This window comes from Serpula lacrymans, assembly GCF_000218685.1.
Source record: "Serpula lacrymans var. lacrymans S7.9 unplaced genomic scaffold SERLAscaffold_14, whole genome shotgun sequence".
Taxonomy (NCBI): Eukaryota; Fungi; Basidiomycota; class Agaricomycetes; order Boletales; family Serpulaceae; genus Serpula; species Serpula lacrymans.
The window spans coordinates 572017-590727 of record NW_006763303.1 but is presented as its reverse complement, the minus strand read 5'-3'; the positions used below and the strand labels follow the sequence as shown (position 1 = coordinate 590727).

General features: G+C 42.5%; 2 protein-coding genes across 2 annotated transcripts; one reads left to right on the top strand and one right to left on the bottom strand.

Moving 5' to 3' along the window:
- On the bottom strand, positions 1 to 2768 carry SERLADRAFT_418015 (uncharacterized protein; the record flags this gene model as incomplete). Its single annotated transcript, XM_007322970.1, has 13 exons — positions 1 to 413; positions 464 to 584; positions 638 to 727; positions 783 to 915; positions 970 to 1085; positions 1138 to 1631; positions 1680 to 1763; positions 1819 to 1908; positions 1961 to 2006; positions 2057 to 2168; positions 2223 to 2317; positions 2367 to 2515; positions 2565 to 2768. 13 exons carry the CDS (start codon positions 2675 to 2677, stop codon positions 155 to 157), a joined length of 1902 nt encoding a protein of 633 aa, XP_007323032.1.
- An 11231-nt stretch (positions 2769 to 13999) lies between these two features.
- On the top strand, positions 14000 to 15184 carry SERLADRAFT_373700 (uncharacterized protein; the record flags this gene model as incomplete). Its single annotated transcript, XM_007322969.1, has 3 exons — positions 14000 to 14042; positions 14493 to 14954; positions 15153 to 15184. The coding sequence occupies 3 exons, from the start codon at positions 14000 to 14002 to the stop codon at positions 15182 to 15184; spliced, it is 537 nt and encodes a 178-aa protein (XP_007323031.1).
- Positions 15185 to 18711: the final 3527 nt, after the last annotated feature.

The window sequence follows — 18711 nt, the reverse complement described above, 5'->3', positions numbered from 1 at the left end:
TGTCAATGGATAGAATTCATGTATGCAAGCCCCGATAAACATTAGAGCAGCAACACTACAGACATTTTGAAAGAGAAGGGCTGAAATAAAATACATGTATCCGTAGACTCGTGGAGAGAGAAAGCGGTGATATGACAATCAAAATTCAAGGCTATCAACTCGCCTTTTCTACATCCTCTCTCAACTCTCTTTGTCCCTTCTCGTCAACCACGCTCGAGTCCTCGCTTTCGAAATCATAAAGGCTCTCAGGCTTAACATTTTGCCACAATACCCATTTCTTAACGCCATACGGAATCTGTCTGAGTCCATACGCAGCATGCACATGGGCGGGAACAGCAAAGATTTGGTCCAATTCTTCGAGCGTTCTTCCCTTCGTCTCACGAACGAAGAGTAAGATAAGCACCCATAGAACACTACTCAACTAGTCAGGAAACAAATGCATCTCGAATGTGGCGACACTCACCAGCACCATGCGGCATAGAAACCAAAGGCACCTTGAGGCTTAAAAGCCAGGACCAACGAAGGCCACGTTATTGACAAGATAAAGTCGAAGAACCATGTAGTTGCCGTCGCAAATGACATCCCTAAACAAGCGGCATCGTTAATAAGCACCAGTAAATTCAGTTTAACATATTACCAATCTCGCGTATATATAAAGGGAAGGCCTCTGCAGAGTATGTGAAAGGCACGGGTCCTTCGCCTGGGGAGTAGAATACGCCGAACAGGTCTAATACAGCTTCAAAGTTAGCGGTGTACTGAGCTAAACAGGTCATGAAACTCACATATGCCAAGGGACACTCCAGCTAGTTTGCCTTTCTCGGATGTACTCCAGAACGAAAAACCTGTGATCAAAAGGCAAATGGCCATACAAGGGAACGTGAACAACAGAAGGTTACGACGTCCAAACGTGTCAATCTAAAGGTAAATGTTAGATAGACACTGTAAAGTCTGATCAATGAGATCACATACAGTGAGCACAGCAGGAAACGCGAAAACCCAGTTGATTAAACCGAATCCGAAGGAAGCTAAAAGCGCAGAGACCTGGGTAAATCCGGAGGAAACAAAAACATTCGACGAGTAGTATGCTGGATCAAAGGTGGTTAATAATTGTAGGTAGTCTCGCCTTGGAAACCTCACCAATGACGTTAACACCACAAAATTGCTGCCCAAACATGACAATCCAACTTGCCAGGGCTGCATTCCTATTCCTTGGAACGGTAAACATCTCAACAAATCGGTTCCTGCCTTCCTTCATCTCATTCTCGGCCTCAAGGAGAACATGGATATAGTACAGATCTCTGGCGGCCTGCACCGTTGTGAGTCGAAGTCGACAAAGTTCCTTGTAAGCATCGTGGTATCGGCTTTTGGAAATAAGCCATCGAGGGGACTCCGGGGCGAACATAACTTGCAAGCAAACAACAAGACCAGGGAATCCTGCAGAACCCAACATCAATCTCCAATTGAGTCCAGTTATGTTGGGTTTGTCAGGAACGAAATAAAATGCTACATCGAGGAGATCACCAAACATGATACCAAACGCAGTCCACATTTGCCACATCATGACAAGTGCGCCTCGAATGGCGGCTGGGGAGCATTCAGCTGCATAAACGGGAACAGTGGCGGATTTTGGTCTAGAATATTATTAGTACAATACGCCCCGCAAATAGGATTAGGCATACCCGATACCAAATCCTAAGAAAAAGCGAGCGATGAAGAGATGCCACCATGTATTGGTAAGGGCACTCCAGATACATGTAAGGAAACTAAGGGGCTGGCGTGTTAACGAATGAATTTTTTTGACCGATGCTTAAGACGAACCTGATCATACAAGTGATAAAAATGGTCTTTTTCCGTCCCAGCCACCGATTCAAAGGGTCGGTGAGCCAACAGCCAACGACAGCACAACAACTAAACCCCGTCTCAATTTTCTTTCTCGCAAATATATTTCAGACAAACTCACAGATATGGAGCAGAGTTGACAAGACCAACTAGCCAAGAATCACGCTCTGGGACAATGTAAGAGGATCAATCTCAAAAAAGTGCGCTAGATACGTACGGCTATTAGTATCCCCAATCCCAAACTGCGTCGGGTAGATGATCTGGGCACCATTGATGACGGCCTGGTCCATTCCCTGAACAGCCGCCGCCATAGAACTCATGAATACCATCTATAAGGCGATGAGCAACTGGCTTTCTACTGGCATACTTCGCTGGATACTTACATAGTATAATGTTCTTGTCTGTTGCCACTTATGAGTCACCTCCATGCGCAGCACCCGTTTATCCTCCTCGGTAAACACATCATGACGTTCTAAAGCTGATGAAAAAAATCAGTTTAAGTAGCAATAACACGATGGAAATCATACCAGCTGGGTCTTGTGCGACAAGAGCGCCCTTTTTAAGTTCATCAATGATGTCTTCGAGACCTCTCTCTTGCGCAAATATTTCAACATCCGTCATCAATTGATTGTATGGGATACCACGCAAAGGGTTTGTAAGTTTAGCATTGGTATTCCTGGATAATTCATGAGAAACAATTCGTCGGTCGATAGGGTATAGCATACGCTACTACTTTGCTTTTTGCATCGAGCTCACGGGTACGATGACCATGGTGGTGGGTATGCTCGACCTGAGCAACCGATTCATGAACGACTTTGCCTTCGTTAGAGGAGGACATCTCGAACCTGGGAAAAGCCGTGCTTCAACTGCTTCATGCATCTCTTGATTATATATCGTAAGGCGTCCCGCCAAACCATCCCCACCTGCCTTCAGCGCAAGTGGAGCATCTTTAATCCTGTCCCGTCGGTGTTTATATTTGACTGATCGCAGCGTGCCTTTAGCGTCTAACATTCTGAACCCCAGATCCCCCACATCTTTCCGATCTACTATGTACTGGATCTCAACAAGTCAAATGCAGTGTCGTTCCATCTCGACACAGTCATATCGTTTTCAGAATTTAGCCTGGCCAAATAGAATATATCCCGTACTCACAAGAAACCAGATGGACGTCATCGAATAAATTTTGAGCGGGTACATATGCATGAGGGATTCAATGATAGTGACTCAGACTGGATTAGATCCAGGAACAAATCACGTTGCGATATGGAAGTATTGGTGGTAAAGACCGGTGTCCGAGTCGGACGTTACAACATCTACAATTCGGCACTTTGGTTCTACAACGCTCAAGATTTGAAAAAGTGAAGATCTAGAATAGGGACCACATCAGTTGGACGGAGCTCTTTGATTAACAATATACCTAGAATAGGGACACTATGGGTAGATAAGAAGTCAGAAATAACATCGAAGAAAAGATAGATTATCATACCGTAGGAGTCAACTTAGGGAGAAAAGAAGGGGTTCGCCATTGCGAGGAACATGACCAAATCGGACAGTCACCAGAAATAGATGTAGATTAGATTGGAAAATGATAAGATAATTATTTTAAAGCAACTGAACTTTTTTTCGATCTGAACCTCTCCACAGTCGCATCAGGGAATTGGACAGTTCGTGAGATGCGCTTTTACCTAATAGATATAAACAAAACCATTTCATGGCAAAATGGAGCCAAATGATAGGATAATGTTAATAAATCTAAGTGAAACTCAGCCGCTGCCTGAGAGGCTATAGAAACGACTTTATTATTTACCTAAGTGAAACTACAATAGATGTTAGTTTAAGGTGATTTCTAATAAATGTAATGTAACATATCACCACACAATGGGATCCGCACCCATGTACAGTGATTCTGGACCTTCTGGGCATGCAACCAATCAGTATGCTTTCCAAGTACACCTTGGTAGCTTAGTTGGTAAAGCACCAGACCATGAAAGCTGGAGTCCCAGGTTCAAGCCCTGGCCAATGCATGTTTTCTCATACTATAAACAAATGTCATAATTTGTCATAACATACCTCAGCCGCTGCCTGAGAGGCTATAGAAACGACTGAGGTATTCCTATACTCAACCCCCTACTACTTATGGATGGAGGTGACAAAACCGGATAAACCCGTAGTCTCTGCCGAAGCAGCCATTGTTCTCCTAGGAGCACAATTGTACTCCTAGGAGTCATTATACTATAGCTGTAACAACCAAGATAAACTCTGGCGCACACAGGAACACACTATAAAGAATATGAAGAGGGAGTGGTTACCCTTTAAGATGCAGTGAGTTAGTTGGTATACAACAGGAGGACTCGCTGAGGAGTCCCCTGGATCTATTGGGGTATATATACTGAATACATGTTTGTTTGTACATATGTACTGTACAGTTGCTAGAAGCAGTGACTGCTGATGTCATGGGGTCTAGCCTGTGTGACCAGCTCCACTGTGTGAGATACTTGTATCTAAAATAAGAATAAAGGCAGCGCCGCGCGAGAAAGGTGGAGTTTGAACTAAAAAGGGAAATGCCACATGGCACAGTGTGAAAACTACAGTACAAGGTTTAAAGCGGAGAATGAAAATCAAAGGAAAGGTCCGAAAATGAAAAGTAAAGTAAATGGTCACATGACTGGTCATGTGACTTTGGAAAAAGTAAAAGTGAAGTGCGAAAAGTAAAGTGTGAGTATGTACTGGTATGTCAATTGTAACAATAGTGAGTAGCACCTCCGACTATAAGTAGTAGGGGGTTTAGTATAAGAATACCTCAGTCGTTTCTATAGCCTCTTGGGCAGCGGCTGAGGTATGTTACATTACATTTATTAGAAATCACCTTAAACTAACATCTATTGTAGTTTCACTTAGGTAAATAATAAAGTCGTTTCTATAGCCTCTTGGGCAGCGGCTGAGTTTCACATAGTTTTATTAGGTTATGAGCCCTGGTGCGCAAAAGCTACGCAGGAAATAATTCTTATTTGAAACGGCAACCTCGGAACCATGACCACAGCACACGATACATCCACATGTCCAGTTCTCACTGGACCCAACAATTTTCAGATATGGAAACTCCGGATCATCTCAAAGCTACGTTGGGAAAAAGTTCTCCAGGTTGTTACTGGAGAGGAGCTTAAGCCCTCACCAGGAAAACCTACGTCCTCGGAGGATCCTGAAATCACCTGGATACTTAAGGATGAGAAGGCACATGAAATCATTCAGGACCACATCTCTGATGCCCTCCTAATGAGGACTGGAGACCTCACCAGCTCCAAGGAGTTATTTGATAAACTTGTCTCACTCCATCAGACGTCCAACATTGCCTCAGCCTTCTATTCATTCCAGCAACTCACCAAATTGTCCTGGGATGGGACATCACCTATCCAGGACCACATTGCAAAAATCCGGACAATTGATTCACACATCTCCGGAATGAAACTAGGAGTTGATACCAAACTCATGGCTTTCGCTCTTCTCCAATCTCTCCCATGCACTCCTGAATGGCAAATATTTCAGTCATTGGTAATCAACACAATTGAAGAAAATAAACTTACCTTTGATGTAGTTGTGATCCGGATTACTGCAGAAGTTGCACGACAGTCAGGGAAGGCCCTGGAGGTTCCGAATCAGCACTCAAATCTGAGGAGAAGTGGTGTGACTTCCACAAAGCCAAATCACACAACACCTTGGAGTGTTGAACACTTCAGTCAGCTGGAAAAGGTCAAAGGGAGAAGGAAAACGCAAATACGGCGGAGCAATTGTCTGGATCTGACTCCGAGGAAAAACAGAGTCATATTGCATTGGAACATATACATATTTCCAAGCCCCTTGCTAAACGCATTCAAGCTTACCTTGTGTCGGAACCCGATAAGACCAAAACAACAATTATCATTGACTCCAGAGCAACATCTCACATGGTCCCTCACTGCTCCTGGTTTGAGCCAGGAACATACCATATTCTGAATCCTCCGAGGACAATCAGTTTTGGGGATGAATCCTCTGTAAATGCCATTGAAATTGGAACTGTAATCCTACAAGCAACCATTGGCAAAAAGGACTACAATATTGCACTGTCAAATGTCTTACTTGTGCCAAACTTCACTTTAGCACTTGTCTCTGTCCACAAATTGTCTAAAACGGGGTTATCAACACTTTTTCCAGCAGGGTCAAATGCTTGTGAAGTTCGGAAAAAGAAGGAACTTATCCTCACTGCCTTACACAAGCAAGGACTTTATCACATCCAAGCAAAACCCAAAATCAACCCGGAGTCAGGTTTTGCAGCAGTAGATGTAAATTTATTGCACAGGAGAATGGGACACATTGGAATGGACCGCTTGCAACAAATGGTTACAAAAGGACAGCTCCAGGACATAGACACCCTTACCGGAACCCTGGAGTTTTGTCAACCTTGCGCTTTAGGAAAGATGAAGAAATTACCTTTCAAGTCCACTGGAGGAAACCAAGCCAAGCGCTCCATACAAATTGTGCACATGGATGTTGGAGGACCAATCAAACCAACTTCCAGGGAGGGTTTTTGGTACTGGATTATCATTGTAGATGATTTCTCCAAATTTCCATGGATATATTTCCTAAAACATAAAAGTGAAGCACTGGAACGATACAAACAATGGAAAGAAGATGTCCAAACATTCTTCCGGACTCATTTGGGAGAAGAAAACTTCACTCCACTGTACACAGAATTCCTCCGGAGCAATGGGGGAGGAGAATATAAATGTATTCAAAAATCAACTCCGAGGAGATGGTGTCATCCAAGAAACTACAGCTGCAGATACTCCGGAACAAAATGGCATTGCAGAACACATGAATCAGACATTGGCTACATTAGCAACCACTATGCTCTATGATTCCAAGCTCCCAAAGTCATTCTGGGTAGATGCCATGCAAACAGCTGCATATATCACAGCACGCAGCCCAGCATCAGGACTCCATGGAGAGACCCCATATGAAATACTGTTTAAAAGGAGAGTTGTTGATCCAACTTTATTTTGCCCTTTCAGATGCCAAGCATATGCCTTGATTCCGAAAGACAAAAGGCAAGGGAAGTTTTACTCCAAGGGGCGCAAAGCCATATGATTGGCTACACACATGGAAAGCAAGCCTACAAACTCCTAGACACTGAAAAACGAACTGTGTTTTCCAGTCGGCATGTCATATTCAATGAATCCGGAAAGGTACAAAAGGACAACACTGCTCCCTGGAACACAGACACTAGCACAGATCAGTGGGAGGGACTCATTCCAGAGAATGCTATCCAGACCAAAATACATTGGAGGAGGATGATCCTGACCCTCGGATCCGAGATCCAAATGAATTGCAAATGGAACCACATCTCCAAGGAGATGTTCCACAAGCAATGGAACCATATCAGCATGAAGATGTTCCAAGAGCAGTGGGGCAATACCTCCGTGGAGACGTTCCGAGCGCAGTGGGAGCACCTGATCAGCTAAAACACCCTCCACAACAGTCTCTACAACCAAGACCTGAACACTGGCCATCTTCAGAATGGAAAGCCAAAGTAGAGTTACAGTCAGTGGGAGGACAGCCCCTCAACATACAGCCAGCTGATGTGGAAAAAGTCCGAATACAGCTAGACAGCGTGTCCATTGGATCAGCTTCTGGAAGGCATACAATGTTAGTTTTGGTGATTCTGCACCTTTGTGCTACCTATATATTTTCATTCCTTTCTCTATCTATTCTTCTATCATTCACTATTGATTGTGTTCTCTATTATTTCGCCTTTGTGGCTGCTTTGTTGACCTTTGTTTACAAAACTTCGGACAGTATTGCAGAGTCCAATGCTTCCTATTCTCTAGTTACTCACATTGGACTCTAGGTACTGTATACCTGTCATACTCTCTAATAATAAAGTTACTCACATTGGACTCTAGTTCCAGTCCCTGATTGCTCTCAGCAAGTAGCTAGACACTTCCTTCAAGCTTTGTTCTTAATATACAATACCTCCAAGGAGTCATCCAACACCTCCGAGGAGTCATCCAACACCTTCAGGAGTAAGTGGGGCAACAAATACACAAATGTGTCTACTCCCTGGAGTACCTGCACAAGTTCCTAAAAGAGCAGTCATGCCTGCTGAAGTCCTAGGAGTACGCAGAAGCAGTCGCCAGACCCGTCCTACAGACAAAAACTGAGATTATCAAAGGACTCTAGATGAGGAACAATCTCAAAAAGAGCAGCATGACAACTCCATGGAGAAAGCTAACACTCCTGAGGTTCATGAAGAAACATCTGATACAGAGGAGACATTCTTTGCTGGAATAGCAAGTACCGGTCCATCTAACACAGACCTTCCAAGGACACTAAAGGAAGCCTTATCACGTCCGGATGGAGAATTATGGAAGTCTGCCTTGGAGGAGGAACTCCTAAGTCTCAATACTAATGCAGTATATGACACTGTTCCACTTCCGAAGGGAGTAAAACCCATCACATCAAAACCTGTGTTCCAGATCAAGTTTGATCAAAACAGAAACATTGAGAGATACAAACTCCGGATTGTTGCATAAGGTTTTACTCAAAGGGAGGGGATTGATTACCAGGAGGTTTTTGCTCCGGTTGCAAACTCAGAGTCAATCCAAATTATTCTAGCCCTGGCAGCAAAGTACGACCTAGAACTTGATCAAATGGATGTATCCACAGCTTATCTCAATGGAGAACTTGAAGAAGAACTGTACATGCTTCCTCCATGGGGTGTTCCTATCCAACCTGGATACTGCTGGAGATTGAAGAAATCCATCTACGGGTTAAAACAAGCTGGTCGTACATGGAACAAAACTTTTGATCGCAAGCTCCAGGAGCTCGGTTTCACAAGACTAAATGCAGAAACATGTCTCTATGTATTCCGGGACAACAAACAAATATGCTTTGTTGTTGTCTATGTAGATGACCTCCTCCTAGGAGCTTCATCCCAAAAATTTATGGATATCACAAAAGCCAAACTCGAATCCATATTCAAAATGTGGGACCTTGGAGAAGCAAAATAAATCCTCGGAATAGAAATCCAACGTGATCGTTCAAACAAAACAATATCCCTATTGCAACGCCAATACATTGACATAGTCCTGGAGTGTACTAGAATGAAGAACTGCAAACCAGTATGGACACCAATGGCCCATGGATCAAAACTCCTTGCAAATGCTCCAGGGGAAGATATTGTGAAACACGAGATGCATATTGAAGGGCGTCAAGTGTCATATCTCTCAATTGTAGGCTCCCTCATGTATGTCATGCTCGGAACCCGCCCAGACATTGGCTACATTGTTGGAATACTAAGCAGACATAGCTCAGCTCCAAGGAGCCATCACTGGGAAGCTGCAAAATGTGTCCTCCGATATCTGAAAGCAACCAGGGACATGGAACTACAATATGATGGCACAGATGTCTCCATGGACATGGATTTCTATGGATATTCGGATGCAGATTGGTCTGGAAACCCAGACATGTCTTGATCAACATCAGGTTTTGTTTTTATCACCATCCGAGGAGCAATCTCCTGGACAAGCAAAAGACAAAGCATGGTAGCTTTATCCTCCACGGAGTCAGAGTACATTGGATTGAGCAATGCTGGACAACACCTTGCATGGCTTCGGACATTTTTTGAAGAAATCGGACATGCTCAAAATGGACCTACAACATTGCACTGTGACAATCAAGCAACTATTATTCTTACACGAGATCCACAGTTCCGTGCTCGCACAAAACACATTCAATAGAAATATCATTTTATTTGAGATGACTGAGTATCAAAGTGAGAGGCAGTAATCAGATATGTTTCTACAGGAGATATGGTTGCCGACATTCTCACTAAACCCCTCACTCACGAAAAACACTGGAAATTCTCTAAAGCTATGGGACTACAGTTGCACTCGAGTGGGAGTGACAAAACCGGATAAACCCGGTCTCTGCCAAAGCAGCTATTGTTCTCCATGGAGTCACCATTGTTCTCCATGGAGTCATTATACTATAGCAAGTAGCACCTCCGACTATAAGTAGTAGGGGGTTTAGTATAGAAATACCTCAGTCGTTTCTATAGCCTCTTGGGCAGCGGCTGAGATATGTTACATTACATTTATTAGAGATCACCTTAAACTAACATCCATTGTAGTTTCACATAGGTAAATAATAAAGTCATTTCTATAGCCTCTTGGGCAGCGGCTGAGTTTCACATAGTTTTATTAGGAGGTGCTACTCACTACAGTATAATGACTCCTAGGAGTACAATGGTGACTCCATGGAGTGGTGGCTATGCTCCATGGAGAACGACGGCTGCTTTAGCAGAGACTGGGTTTATCCGGTTTTGTCAAATGTCAGGATGTTCTCTTATCACTATCTTGAGGTAGGCCTCGTGCAAAGGCATCCAACGTCACGTGAGGTGACAAGTCTGTGACAGTCCTGAAAGACAAGTGATGCCAGGGTGCCAACAAGGATAAGTCAGATTAGCAAGTTCCATCAACAGGATGGGCAGATTAAATACACTGTACTACGAGGGATGATATTATCAACAAAGAATATACTGTAGTACTATTATATACTAGATGTGTGATTAGTATAGATATGAATTAAATCTCACTCATGAGCTGGCTCGGTGGAATGAGTATCATCAAACTCCTTCATAATGCTTTCTGGAAGGACCCGATGCCCACAATACTCCTTGATAGCCTATGCAGCCTGCGTGACATTGAGGCCCTTCTGATATCCATCAATAAACCACCGAGATTTGTTTGCAAATCTAGAAAATATTGGCACCTTAATGGATTATTGTTTATTTACAATTTCAATCAGAAGATTACAGCCTGTCTACAACAACAAATGTAATAATTTTTTCCAAACTGCACAGATGAAAAAATAGAAACTGCAAAAACTCAGGAAACGCAAAAATGCTACACTTCTGTAACGCCAAACACGTAACATAGGATGCCTCTGCATGAGGCCTACCTTATCATTATTCACCAATTACATAGGATTCTGACATGGTAAAGTCTCAACATTATATTTCCCAAAGTGCGGTGTGGGTGTAAGACACTGTAACTACCATGAGATAAAATGAGCAGAGGTAGTCATCCTACATGTCACAGTACTATTGTTAGACAGACGTTGCACCCATTTTTGCAAGGAGTGAAATTGCTCACCAGCACTGTAGTCTTAAAAGCAGGTGGTAATCACCTGGTTGAGCACTTGAATAAAGGTTAAGAAGCATCAGTTTCCAGGTAATAATCACTAGCAGCTGGGAAAAAGTCCTAGAAAAACTGACAAATTAATCAGGTGACTTTCACTACTTTTATGTCCAAATTCACCCACTGCTCACTTGTCACCACTAGCATAGATTAACACTGACCAAGCATGTTATCCTCAATATATTGTATGAGTTTTAATCACCCATTGTACCAGGTGCTATTGACTTTCTCACCCAGTGATTTTTTTCATGTGATACTAGGATAATATTCTACAAGTCTGATATATCTGGTAAGTTTTTGGCAGACCTGGTGAACCAACAGACATTAGTATAGTATATCTGTAGTTATAGTATATGTCATATCCATGCCAGAAGGCATAGTTCCAGAATTCTGAAAAGGAAAAATTCTCAAGTCTGAACCCCCAAATCTTTGGTACCCTTGGGATTACACTCCTCGTGTTCTGCCACTTGGCATAACCCTGTGCCCCACCTCCACATGGTACTCTGGATATCCGCTCTAATACTCCTGCACCGGACTTCTAGTTGCCATATATTTCCTCTGCATGTTCTCATTTTCTCATTGACTCTGTAATTTGGAATTTATGATACTCTCTCTCCACATATGATTTCCCCCCACTAAATAGTTGTCCGCATGGAACTCTGTACCTACATTACAAGCTACTCCTTATGAACTCTTATTCCTCCAATAGTATTTAAGCCATAGCTCCTGTGCTCTGTTCCTGCAGTTCAAATATCAACTAGATTCCCTCGCCTTTTTACAAGTCCCTTTAGAAATCTTTCTGGTCTTTCTCTGAAGGACATTTACTCTGCTCCCTTTTTATCCTCTACTCTTCTCCATCCATTCCAACAAGTTAGGGACCCAGGTCTGCGGAAGGGCCTAGTGCACAAGTTAAGCCAACTTTCAATCTTGTACTCTGTTACCCCCCCCCCCCCCCTACTCCATCTCTGTACTACTAGTCCCATAGCTCTACGCAATGTATCCACCATGTTCCTGCGGCATTCAGAGGCCATTGTTCCTAAGCTTGATACTGGTATCAGGTCTCCAAGAGAATTGAATACAAAACAAAACATACCTTTTGCCCAGTTTTAACCATAAGTCTAGATTAGCACTGTATTGCCTGAATACCCAATAGGACCACTCTGTCTTAATCTGCCGCTTCCCATCTCTAGAATAATATTTGTAGTAACCTAATGTAAGCCCCTGCTTATCTACTCTAGTCTACATCCTCTATTTCCAGCTGTAGACCATTATTGTGTGACCACTACAGTGGCCACAATCACAATCACATATTGTGATATTGTACTGGTTGCAGTCAATGTCATTGAAAACTCTGGATGCAGTCACATATTTGCTAGTTTGAACAAAGCTGTCTGTCAGAACTGTGGCCTCTTCAGAATGACAGAGCTGTGGAGTATGGGGATGGAGTAACGGAGTACAGAGGACAAGATGGGGAATTGGCTTAGCTCATGTGCTAAACCCTTCCATGGACCTTGGTTCCTAACTCGTTGGAAGTGAATGGAGAAGAAGTAGAGGATGAAAGGGAGCAGAGCAAAGATCCTTTGGAGAAGGATTGAAAAGGTCTTTAGAAAAGGACTGATAAAAAAGCGAGGGAATCCGGTTGATATTTGAACTGCAGGAATGGAGTAAGTTGATATTGCTATATCATAAAAAATGGTTTATAGCATAGTTGTTAAAACAAAAATGACCTTGCACTTTTTCACTATAATTTACTCTAAATGCAATTATATCAATCCATACTCAAACATATCCAAAAAAAATCACTAATAAAGCAAATTATATTGGTTTCTAAAAATGCTGCAGCAGTAATATTTATAAAAATGATTTTGACGCTTTTGCTGCTTCCTCTAAAGCATCAAAATCAAATATAAGCTCAGAAACATCAGATTGCCCCACATTCCTACAAGAATACTTGAGGTTAAGAAAATATTTCTATATAAATATGTAGTAAGCTCTTACCAAACATATTTAGCAATCTCATCAACTACAGCCACCAGATATGTAGGAAAATGTTTCTAAAATTTTTCCAGCAACCTCATATGATAATCCCACATTGTAAAAGTATAATAATTACAGATTTATAGTGATTGAGGTGACTAACATACCTGACTAGGTGCATTTGCATTTAATTTTATTGTAGCTAGTGTAGCTGCATTCTGATCTTTATCTAGCTTATCCTGTACAGTGACCATAGTGTAACAACCAAGAGTTTGTTACTCCAGCGCACAACTCAGACAAGCTATAGAGAGGATGATGGGGGAGTGGTTACCCTTTAGGCTTCAACAAGTTAGTTGTGAGGATACAACAGGAGGACTCGCTAAGGAGTCTCCTGGATCTATTGAGGTATATATACTACTACAGGTTTGTTTGTACATGTTGTACTATACAGTTGACAAAGCAGTGGCTGATGATGTCAGAGGGTGTAGCCTGTGCGATCAGCTCTACTGTGTCACGATCCTCAACTCCGCAACCTACACTTTCATCTTATCTATTGAACTCTGAAGTAGAAACACTCATATCGCCATATCTAATTACATAACAATATTTATCTTATCTTGTCATGTGACTCTAAAGTCACATGACCACTTACTCATCTACTTACTCATTAGCCATGCACAATCCTCATGTTTCTCAGTCAGCGCCTTAAGGCTGACACGTTCCTCCACATATATAAGTAGCTAGTTTCCCTTGTACATATCTCAGCTTTTGATTTCTTCTAAATATACCAAGTTCAACTACCTGCTAGTAGATTGACGTTATCACTCCGTTGGTTCGGAATAGTGAGAACGTTATACACTGCATGAGAGACTTGTAGCTAAAATAAGAATAAAAGCAGCGTAGTGTGAGAAGGTGGAGTTTGAACAAAATGGAAAGTGCCACCTGGTACAATGTGTGAAAACTACAGTATAAAGTTTAAAGAGGAGAATGGAAGTTAAAGGTCCAAAAATTGTGTATCGTAACACTACCCCCCTCCTAAGGCTTGACTTCCAGGCAAGACCAAATACCGGAGGTAGTAGTTAAATTTTCGGGCATAGGTTGAAAAGGGGAATTAAAAAGGTTCAAATCCATGCCTCTAAGCTTCCTAGAAGCCAAGGGATTCTTAGAATAAAATTCTGGAACAGCATCACAGCATCCACCACTCGTTCGACTTCAAACTCTTCTTCACCTTCCTGGGTGACTACAACCGGTCCGGGCCGGCCTACGCACTGTCCTGGCAGCGTCCCTTTGTAGGGTTTCACACGGCTAATATTGATGGTGGGTACTACCCTCATTCATTTTGGGAGTTCCAGCTCCACTGCATTGGGTTTGACTTCCTTAATCCGGTAAGGACCAATCCACTTTTCAGTCAGTTTTCTAGACTGCCGATCTTTTAATTTTAAGTGGTTGAGGAGCATAACTACATCCCATCCAATATCTGCGACATTTTTGGCATCTTTGAGTGTTCCCTTTGCTGCTGGGAGGCCAATCAAGAAGCATTTGGCTCTGTAGCACCTCCTATGTACCCCATTCAAGGCCACCCATATATCCTTGGTGCAAACCAAGCCAAGAGGATATATTTGCTGCTTGAAGACACCCCAGAGATGTACCTGGCCAAAATTCAAGACTGGTTAGCCCTTGCACATGATGTGCACATATTGAAGACCGCTTTTTTCAAGCATATTAGAGATGCAGGGCTAACTTATAAGGTTCTACAAAAATCAGCAGCAGAAAGGGATAACAATTGGATGGAGGAGTGGTTGAAGGACATCAATACACACTTTACAGCCAGCCAGTTCATCATGATTGATGAAACCAGCAAGGATGACCGGACAATTTATCGACACTACGGACGGGTGCCCAAAGGTTGTCGTGCTGTGGTTCAGGCTAATTTTGTTCGGGGAGAACACTACAGTTTAGTAGCAGCACTCACACTCAACAGATATCTGGCCATGAACGTAGTCCACGGTTCTGTCAATAGTGAGGATTTTTTCGATTTTATTGTAAACAATGTGGTACATTTTTTTTGTTTATATTCATGCTCATCATTCTAACATGTTACAGCTGCCTGTGATGAACCCGTATTCTCAAGATAAAAGCATCATTATACTCGACAACTGTGCAATACACAAAATGAACGCTGTCCGTGAAGTTGTAGAAAGTGTAGGGTGTGTGTTGATCTTTTTGCCGCCATACTCTCCAGACTTGAATCCAATTGAAGAGAGCTTTAGTTGTGGTACAATTTTCTCTTTTTAGCTTGCATTTTAGGCTAACACTTGGTTTTTTTTAGTCAAAAGCTGGATCCGCTGTAACCATGTTTGCATTCAAGAACACAAGTATCCTGAAGTGTAGAAACTGTATTTTAGTGTATGTTGGCCATTTTCTGTGTAAAAATGCACAAAACAATGTTGTGTTGTCTGATTACGAGTGTAAATGTAAATGAGTGTATGTAAGACTAAATATGGTGATCTTTCTTATATCTACGGTAGGCCTTCAAAACATGAGCCCATGTGAGAGGCTTGAATCCTGCTTCCCTATGCTGTTGTTCTGTAACAGCCTCCAGATTGTCTCCCACCATGTAACCCAACCAATCCAAGCTACTTTTGACATTTTCACCAAGCTTATACAGCTCACAAAACAACGAGAGGCTGCAAGATTTGATTAGCGGTGTTATGCACCAAAGTTGATTGGTAGCATGGACAGGTGTCAAGAATGAAGCAAATATTCAAAAATACTCACCTTTGCGCCACACAGGCACAGTGCCACGTGGAATAGTAATTAATATTGCCTTTTTGAATTTGTGGCTGATCAGCACCACCTCTATTAGGCAATCCAGTCGTGTTCACCTTTGCTTTTCCATTCGGTACTTTCCGTGTTTTGGCATTTAAGCAAATTTTCGTGTCGCCACTGGCTACACATTGCGCACTTGCTTTTGTCTGTTCTCCCTTACTTTTTTTCTTTACTCAGCCCCACCATGGGACCCTTGCTCTCTTTTTTATTCTCACCCAACGGTCGCTTCTGGATCCCTATTCTGGTTCAGCTCTTTCTGTCACCGATCCATTGACCACCACGTGCCGCTGCTGATATCAGCAAAGCCCCAGTGGCTGGTCAAAATTGGGCAAAAGGTCCATCTTCATGATATTGATCTTCCATCATATACCATTAAAACATTGGTCGCTCGTCTTGCCTGGTTGGAGCGTGGGTGGGTAGTTTTTGAGCTGGAGAAGGTTCATCCCCTTGCATTGCCCATGTACATCGCCATCCCATTCACTTGGGTACAAAAAGCTTTTGTCCATCGTCTTCGCTACAGCTACAGCTACCACACACTGCCTGGGACTCACTTGTTTCAAATTGGAACTACTCCCCTCCCTCCCTTGTTTGACCAGGTGGTCCAGTACAACCAGTCTATTGGTAAGGCCATGGAACCGTCGGATTTGGACTAGGTGGTGCACTGGTGGCTCCAGTTTCTTTTTTTTCAGCAGAACATTCATTTACAGTGCGATTATTTTTGATTTTTGAATCATTTTTATGGACACATATTTTTTTAGAATGCCTGACTGACAATAAAGGAACTGTGTTGATACTGATAGTGTTTTGCCTTGCCCTTTTTTTTACTGCATCTTCCCATGACATCATGATTTTCCTGCTCTCTTTTTGCTATTGGACTTTACTTAATGGCTGTACAAACCTGTGACATTACTCACAGCATTTATTGTTCTATCCCTTTCTTTTCCTTTTTTTGACAATCTTATCCTGTACTACCTACGCAGGATTAGTCAGTGTATATTCCTTCCTTCATATTCTTTCTCATTCTTTTTGCACAGCTATACTGTGCATAGCCTACTTTTCTTTTACTATATAAACCCCTGTATTTTACCTTGTAAAAAGAACAAGAACTCAAATCCAGACTTCTTCTCTACTCTTAAGTTCACTACTCTGCTACTTGTGATCCAGTGTGGTCACAACACTTCCCACTGCTACCACTGTCAACTGCTGCCATCGTCACTTCCCATTTTTGAAGTCATTGTCATCCCTTTCAATTAGAGTCCTTCTGAGCACTACAGTTTGTGCGTCAGGAGCCTGCTATCACTGGGAACCTCGTCATATTGTTATTCTCAAACCTACCTTGTGCTACGATTAGCAAGGTAGTGCTCGTCTATACTCGCCACAAAGCCCCTATCTTTCTATAGTCCAACTATCCCTCCTCCTCAAAACCCACACCCATACATCTCTGGGTTTTACTTTGAAGGACCCTTATACATACCACCCCACGAACAACCAGAGCACCCACTGTTCTAGGAGGCAAAGCCCATAAACAAGTTCTGTGGAATCTGGGAGGATTGTGTGTTAGTTTGTTTTTGTGTGTGGTTTTCTAACAACAGTTCTCATCATCGACACCGTGCCAGAAGATGACACCACCTTCTGTGTGGGATTGCCAATAATTTCAAAAACATCCTTCTAGCATTTCCTGAGAGCTTCAAGTGATGGAACTTTCCTCGCCCCCATCTCTACTGCCCATTACAAAACTGCAGACTTCTGCAATTTGGAAAATCACAACCAGGGAGAGCTGAACAATAGGTTGGTGAGGTACATCTGTGATTATTTTAGTAGTAGCAAACCAGCAAGATAGAGTGAAAATACATACCTGCATGGATGGCCAGGGATAAGACGGAGACTTGGATGAAGCTTTATGCTGATTGTGACGAGATGTAGGAATGGGGAAATATTTGTCTACGTGACTAGTAAATTCTGCATCTCAACTCTTGTAAAATACACATACCATCTGATTTGTCCTCATAGATACACTCCCCTATATTGAAGTCTTCAAGTTCTTTGTTGGTTATACCCTATGCAGTAAGAGGCTCATCTTAATCATCCCAATTTTGTGTGGCTTCTAAGGTCTCTTCAAATAGGTCCATATTGGTCTCCCTATTTTCAAATACACGATCACCATGTTCACGTGGCCAGAGGTCAGCCAAATGTGTAACAGGTGTATGACCTGAGTCACAATCATCCAATGCAAACATTGGAGTATCTTTTGGTGACTGAACTGATGTGAATTCTTCATGCTCAACCGTGTCACAATTTGTACCACCTAGTTTTGTAGAGCCATCACAACCAGGAGATGTGTCAGCTAACTGTGATCCAAGGGTATTAAACTGAAGGAATTTGTTAAAAAAATCTGGAACTCTGTGGACCAAATTGAAGATATTGCTGGTAGATATCAGGTCTCCATCACAGTTTTAACAATCAAGGTAGGTTCAAAGACTGTCCTTATGTTTCTGTGACCGTTCATGTTGAGGTATGTGACTCTCTTTCATCGACTTCACACCTGAGGTATGAGGGCATACTAAACAGCAAACACGTTTTGTGCCTTGCAAATGCTTGTAAACTGTTGAGGGTCAAATTTCTTGGTTTGAATTGACATGTATCCATGATAGGAAAAATGCACCAGTGGAAGAGGGCTCCTTCAACCATGATACTGCAGCTTTGGGCATGAATGGTAGGAAATTGAGTTGTGTGTAACCTTGAATGCAAACTCATTTATTTCATATGCCTCATGTAGGATACATTGTCCCATGCATGATCTTGCTTCGCCATATGGGCCGTTGAGCAAACACCA